The sequence below is a fragment of the Gadus macrocephalus genome, chromosome 14, assembly GCF_031168955.1.
Source record: "Gadus macrocephalus chromosome 14, ASM3116895v1".
Classification (NCBI taxonomy): Eukaryota; Metazoa; Chordata; class Actinopteri; order Gadiformes; family Gadidae; genus Gadus; species Gadus macrocephalus.
The window spans coordinates 23,017,320-23,024,819 of NC_082395.1; the positions used below are offsets into that span (position 1 = coordinate 23,017,320).

Consider the following 7,500-nt stretch of genomic DNA (forward strand, 5'->3'; position numbering starts at 1 on the left):
GCCCCGGGACCGGGGGCCGGGTCCTGGGAGGGTCTGGTCCCGGGCCAGGACCAGGGGACAGGTCCGGGCGGGGTCTGGTCCCGGGCCAGCCCCAGGACCAGGGGACCGGTCCGGGCGGGGTCTGTGGGCCCAGCTGCAGAGGAAGCCGCGCGGCAGGCTGCCATCCCGACACTGAGGGCCCTTATGCTCCGGCCCGGCACACGGCTGGAAAATAATACGGCCCGTCGACTCGAATCTTTCTGGAGTATTTATTTAATTTGTGATATTTGCTTTGGTTTTGCTCGTTTTCTCAGCTCAGCTGCACTCATCTGCGGCCGCGCCAGCATTTGTGTTTTTTTGTATACAATCTGACCTTTGACCTTATACTCATAAGGCTTTACATAAAGCATATTGGCCCATATTGAGGATTCAAACCATACAAAATTGTATGCATTACCCGTGTTGCAATAAGTCCTTGAATGTGTCTTTCCTTCAATTTAAAGAGTAATGAAAAGGAGAGGGGTTAAACAGCATCTCTACATGGTCCCCCCCCCCCCCGGGAGCTGTGAGTATGCTAATTGCCCCCCACCCCAGGGCCCCTCATGCCCTGCCGCTCCTCCTAAGGTCAGCTGGTCAAGTAAATCACATGGCACTTTGCATATTGAACCACAATGCGTTCAACCCGGTTGTGAAATCACAAAGACGTGCTCATACAGCGACAGATTTAACGGAGTTTCCCCGGCAGTAAACTGCTGTCCTCTCCAGAGAGGGCTGTGAAACTCGAACCATGATGGTGTGTTCTCCGGCGGAGCCAAGCTCCAAGTCCTGAATCCAGGAACCACGAGAACCTGGCTCCGAGTGGTCTGGGGACTGGAGCAGGACTTCTTTCATTATCAATCAAATCATATCTTTCTGGGCTTCATGCCTCTCTTTCCCCTACTGGTTTACACCAGACCAAAACAACAAATCAATACCCTGAGTACTCTGTCTGTGTTTGATTCTATTATCTATATTTTATCTATGTTAGAATGGATTTATCTTTGTATCTGTACAACCCTTGATCGGAGTCTCTCCTTCTCTTTCTCTCTCTCTCTCTCTCTCTCTCTCTCTCTCTCTCACTCTCATACTCACAAACACACACAAACGCACACACACACACACACACACACACACACACACTAATAAATGTACACAAAGGTTTGCCATGAACGCACTGAGAAGCACAGCCCCATCCCCCCCAGATTCCCATTTTTCAAAACCACAACTTACAGCATTGTGGTTTAATTGGCCTCAATTGCACTGGGGCTCCACCGAGACCAATTATTAAGCTAGGCTTCTCTCTCCCCCTCTATCTCTCTTCCTCTCATCCCCTCTCTCTCTCTCTCTCTCTCTCTCTCTCTCTCTCTCTCTCTCCCAGTCTCTCGCCCCCAGTCTCCCCCTCTCAGAGTGATGTGGGCCCCAGTCTCAGAGTGGTGTGGCCCCAAGCCTCCCCCTCTAAGAGTGGGGTATCTGAGCAGGGAGAGAGGGGTCTGTGTCGGGGCTCCAGGCACAGCGTCATGGCCGCCCTTGACTCCCCGGCCCGTCCCCACGGCGCGGCGCGAGGCTCCCTTTGTGAATGGAACATTGTGCGGCCGGGGCTGCAGACGCTCCTCCGCAAATCCCTGTGTCATTCCCACTTTACTGGTCGGGCGCTGGAGGGCTGGGGGGGAGGGGGGAGGGCGGTGGGGGAGAGGGGGGGCGGGGGTTAGGGGTTTGTTCCAAAGGAACGTTGAATAAAGATAATTTAGAAAATGGGCTCCAGCACAGTGCTGCCTCTGTAGCCGCCCCCCGCCCCCCCAGCCCCAGACCGCTCGGCTCATGTTTGTTTTGATTTGGTTCCCAGAAGCGGGTGGGGGTATTTGGAGGGGGTGGGTGGGGGGGCTTGATGGGAGGGAGGTGGAGATGGAGGCAGTGGAGGTTTCTAACTCCAACCAACAACTACAGTAAAGCACAACTCAGACGACCACTGTAGCCTGGGACAAATCTTTTATTTACTTCTTGCCCACATAAAAGAATGAAAAATACCCTTTGGGGTGTGTGTGTGTGTGTGTGTGTGTGTGTGTGTGTGTGTGTGTGTGTGTGTGTGTGTGTGTGTGTGTGTGTGTGTGTGTGTGTGTGTGTGTGTGTGTGTGTGTGTGTAAGCGTGTGTGTATGCGTGTGTGTGTTTCTCCGCAGCACTTTGAAGCTTTCAACTGAAGTGTGTTGTAAGTTTAAAAAGTCTCTCTTTTGCACTCTCTTATTTTGTTTCACAATTGAAATTGAAAATGCAGTGGAAAACATTCCTGTGGTCATGGAGAGAGACAGTCAAGTCAGAGACGTCTGAAAATGGCATCTACGTTCCCTAGGGAATACGAAAGTCATACCAAAATAATTTGTTAATGACATGACAATTTTTGCATCTACTAGAGCGCGCTGGTGTACTTTAGTTTGAAACATGGATAGAGGAATGGCCCCATACTGATCTGGACCAGACATAGAACCGTCTTCATAGAACCGTCTTCAAAGAACATCATAGAACCGTCTTCATAGAACTTTATAGAACCGTCTTCATAGAACTTTATAGAACTGTCCTCATAGAACTTCATTGAACCGTTTTCATTGAACTTCATAGAACCATCTTCGTAGAACTTCATAGAACCGTCTTCATAGAACTTTATGGAAATTTCTTCATAGAACTTCATAGAACCGTCTTCATTCTGTCCTACTGAGTGTAACTAACAGAGGACCATTTAAATTCCTTAACCAAATCAAACTGATCAAATAATGAATGCTGATTATTATTACAATACAATTACAATTCAAACAAATACATACAATATTCTTATACACAAAATTACTTGTTAACACAATTAGGTTAACAATATCAAGCTTTGGGAACCAACCAGGAAAATGGGCCAAACTCCGAGCGTAAAACCGAAATCAAAACACCAGGTGTGAACTCTGCACCAGCCGGGCACTAAAGCCAAACGACTCCAACTCAAGACACCCCGCTTTACGGTTTGCTAATGACTCGTAAATACTTCGGCAAATAATGAGTAAACCACAGTTGAAGTCCTTGGCAGGGAGGAGGAAAGACAAGCAGCCAACTCTACTGCATGCAGTGGCTTCCACTGAACGTATGAAATATAAACATTATGACAGGTAGCTGGTCTCTGCCCTAGGTATGAGTGGAGGATCCTTCGACCCGCAGCTGGGACTGTATCTCACCAACATCTCTGGAAGTCAATGAGGATGTGTTCCGGAATGGAGAGCTGAAATTCCTGCCAGTTTAGGTTACACATTTAATCCCCTAGGTATTACACAATAGCAGCATTATGACCGAAACAGGCGGGCAGAGAGAGAGAGAATAGAGCTCTTTGAGGATGCCAAGTGGACGTTAATGAAGCTTTTTCTTCCAGTTTGCTCCATCACAATGAACCCTCCCTATCTACAGTAGTAAGGTTTCACCAGGGCTCTGGTCCAATGTGAACAACTTGTTCACTTAGAAAGTTCCTCTGCTTAAAGTCTCATCTGCCTTTGTCATTCCTAAGGTCAACTCTGTGTTTCTGTAAAGGCTGGTTATGTACATTAGAGAAACAAACTATAACAGTTCAAAAACAGTTTATTACAAAAACAGCAAATGCATACAGAGGAGAGGGCTCTGGCGTTTTCTCAGCATCCAGATGAAGCATTGTGTTACTTAGGACCTTGTGTATAAAATCAGACTGCTAATAGAATGTGTTATTGTATCAACTTGAACATTAAAGTAAACACGACGTACAGCATATAAGTGTGATATACATTCACCAATCTCTACCTTCATAATTTAACAAATATCAACGAGTTCCCTTTAATTAACCGCTAGATGTTCACACACTGAAATAAACATTCATGAGCTTCATAAGAAAATAGAGATAGTTTAGAGACACTTGAATGACAGGAAACATGCTTCTTTACTACGGATCAGAGGAACAGAATGCCTTCTTTTGTTTCACTGTGGGTGAGCTTGGAAAGAGGACAAGTCTATCATTCCGATAGGAAGTCAATGAGGAGTTTACTATTGCTGAGGTTCCCATGAGCAAGGCACTTCACTATAATAAGGCAGTGGTCGACGGTTGAAAATTCTGGCATAAAGATATAAACAGGGGCAGAGAGGAAAGCTCTGCAAAAGTAGATATTACTAATGGACCATCACACAGGATAGTTTTCAAAGTATTCAACAAATGCTGAGCCAGCCTTCTGAATCGCCCTGAAACTAAAACACTTTCCGTGAAGTCGCTCCTACAAACAACATGAAGTACATGCCAAAGCGTGATGCGTTATTACAAACACATTCAGCGAACAGTATTCGGCTCCTGCTGCTATGGAGTCCAATGTTTCTGTGTCTCAAACACGGACCTGGTTCATGTGTTCACACGCAGCTCGCTCTGAAACGGGAACCCTTTCCTACATTCTTATGGAAGGGCCACTTGAGGAGAAAGCCTTCTTCCTGGCCGTGTGTGAGGTATTTCTTTCGTATTGTATAATAGTCCATCTTGTTGCCGTGTGCACTTTGTGAACTGGACAAAGCTCCATAAATATCTACGAAGGGTGAGTACCCCACAGGGGGGGGGGGGACCCCATCAGGGGAGCCCTTGGAGGGGAGGTGTGTATTTGTGACGGGTGCTAGGGTGCTAAAAGATCAATAAAAACATGTCATCCAGGGAGACAGGGCAGCGAGAGGCACTGGAGCTCATTGACGGCGCTGATCACAGAGCCTTGTTTGTCCTGCTGGCCCGTTGACACAGATATCTGAAGTGTGGTCTACAAAGCGGGGGCCGAGACGGAGTGGAGAGCAAACACTGAGCGGCCGCCGGCCCCCCCTGTTTGTTTTTAGTCTTAATAAAGCCACACTCCAAGGGCCATTGAGACCTAGCTAAACAAACTGCTGGGCTGTTTAGGTGACGGCAAACACACCGAAACACTGATGACCAGGGGCCCGGGCAACGGCGGCGCGGGGCCCCGGGAACACAGTCCATCTCTGAGGTTCTGGCGCCGGCAGGCACCTCACCAACCATGACACCAGACTGACATCACCGGTCGTTCCTCAAGGGAATAGAAGCTAAAGCGTCCGCTTGTACAACGATCCGTCCTCACAGAAGATCTGCCGTCTCCGTGGGACCTGAAGAGCTCCTTCATTTGCTCCATTAAATATTCAAAGTCCAGGGGGGGTCCGGCAGTCTGCCCCCCACCATCACCCTGCTGCCCATCTAGGTCAGGGAACCCCTTCAGCCGCCGTTGCATCCAGGGGCCCTCAAACTAGTATTCGAGCCAGGGGCCAGTACAACAACGGCAGACAGAAGGCCAGCCGCCCGGCCCCTGAGTGGGGGTCCGGGTACTCTTCTCGGTCGTTCTTGGGGTCGTAGTCCTCGTCCTCGTACACGTCGTCCACCTCGGGCTGCTCCGAGTGGCCGCCGTGGTCTCCGAGGGAGCACAGCTTGCTCATGTTCTCCTTGACCACCTCGCAGAAGGGCCTCTCCACGCCGTCGCACACGCAGCGGTTGAGCAGCGCGCCGTTGGGGATGAAGAGCATCTGCTGGATGGTGGCCTTGCAGCGCGACGAGCACTTGCGGCCGTTGAAGAGCTGGCCGCAGTAGGACAGGTAGGCGGTCAGCGAGGAGTGGCAGCTGCCGTCCTCCTCGCAGCGCTGCCGGGCCTCGGTGCAGCCGATGCCGCCCGCGTCGCTCGGGTGGCGGCGGGGAAGGCAGGGCTCGATGGCCTGCTTGGCCCGGACGCACTCGGGGTCCTGGGCGCAGTCGCAGGCCTCCAGGTCCGGCCCGGTGCGGGTGTGGTTCAGCCGGATCAGGGCGCTGATGCAGTGGCTCGGGCACTGCCTCCGCGTGCCCCTGAGGTTCCCCTCGCACGCCGCGAGGTACTGACCATAGGCCAGGTGGCACGCCGGCTCGTCCTGGCACCGCACGATTGCCTGCCAGCAGATGAGCTGGGCGTCCACCACCACCTCCACCACCAGCAGCACAACCAGCAGCTTCACCCACAGGAGCCGCGCCACGGCGCTACACCCACATTTCATGCTGTCGGACTGAGGTTCTAGCTGCGTGACGCGCGCCTGGACCCCCGCAGAGATGGGCTCATTGTGTGACCAGGAGTTCCACTATGTGTTAATTCGTGTCCCGCTCGCACCCCTCATTATAATCCAATGGACTCACGGCTCCGATCAGGCGCTTCCCGTTACTTTGCAAATTCAAAAAAAAGTTTGGCGAACCCAGGAAAACTTATTCCGAAGAGGAAGTTGGACTCCAGTCCCGTGGAAAGCCGCCTCCGTGGAGTGTGTCCTCTCTTCGGTGGAGAGAGGGCGTCCTCTGTTCAGAGTGTCCCCGCCTCAGTGCTCACTGTCCCGGGCTCCTCCATGTCCAATAGCCCCCGGTCCACCGCTGACACGCATTCTTTGCAAAGTTACCGTCCACGTCTCCGTTCGTAAACACATAGTCATCCTCCTGGCTGTGGGATCCCGGACGGGTTTCACTGTTTTCCTCCGTGTCGGACCCGAACGTCCCTGCGCGTATTCCGTGGATTCTTACGGTCGGAGCTGTGGGTCTGTCCCGCTTCTCCCGCTATGTGCCTTTGTCCCTCCTGCAGTTACGCTTCACGCTCCGTTGAGCATTTCCCCACAGTACCCCTCCTCCTGCAGAAACACAGAAAGGAAAGTTCTCCTCCCCCTCTCTTAGTTAGAATACGGGCCTCCCATTGGTCCACAACCGGGATTCAGCCGCAGGACCCATTTCTATAGCAACATGTTGTTTTTTTCTGGCAATTCCATACGGTATATGATGAGATGCACGAGATGTTTATAAGGTTGAGTGTACGAATCCCGGGGTGTGTGTGTGTGTGTGTGTGTGTGTGTGTGTGTGTGTGTGTGTGTGTGTGTGTGTGTGTGTGTGTGTGTGTGTGTGTGTGTGTGTGTGTGTGTGTGTGTGTGTGTGTGTGTGTGTGTGTGTGTGTGTGTGTGTGTGTGTGTGTGTGTGTGTGGTCCGGGCAGTAGGCTGTCCTATCTGCTCAGGAGCCGTCAGAACACATTCCGATGCGAGGAGATCACATCTGCAGACCGCTGCTCCGACCTTCTGCAGAACAACACCCCGTCTCTCTCTGGACTAGTCCCTCTCTCCAGACATCCAGAGCAGGGGGAGACCTGGTGACTTCCCTCTCTAAAGTAGGCTAGTCCCCCTTTCTAGAGATCCAGAGCAGCGAGAGGACTGCAGGGCGACGCGTCCTCCTCTAAATTCTCCCTAATTGTCGCCCTTTCCTCCGGCGCTGCCCACCGCTCGTCATTCTGCAGCTTTAAGCCCCGATTGACAGCAGAGAATGGTATTTTCTGGCCCGTTTCACCCCAATTGTGTGGGATTGGCTATGCAGCGGCCCAGTGTCTCCAAGGCTGGAGATTGTTCACGCACTGGGGCCTATCAATGGAGAGAGGTTTCAGCATCAATGTATTTTACAGCTCTCCCC

The 7,500-nt window shown here is 51.5% G+C and overlaps 1 protein-coding gene across 1 annotated transcript; it reads right to left on the reverse strand.

The window, feature by feature from the left end:
* Positions 1-3,601: 3,601 nt before the first annotated feature.
* Positions 3,602-7,413, reverse strand: si:ch1073-459b3.2 (growth arrest-specific protein 1). Its single transcript, XM_060071362.1, has one exon. The coding sequence runs from the start codon at positions 6,065-6,067 to the stop codon at positions 5,291-5,293; it is 777 nt and encodes a 258-aa protein (XP_059927345.1). The 5' UTR covers positions 6,068-7,413; the 3' UTR covers positions 3,602-5,290.
* Between the last annotated feature and the right edge of the window lie 87 nt (positions 7,414-7,500).

Coding starts and splice junctions, on each gene's coding strand:
- si:ch1073-459b3.2 (XM_060071362.1), bottom strand. CDS start 6,067: ATGAAATGTGGGTGTAGCGCCGTGGCGCGGCTCCTGTGGGTGAAGCTG.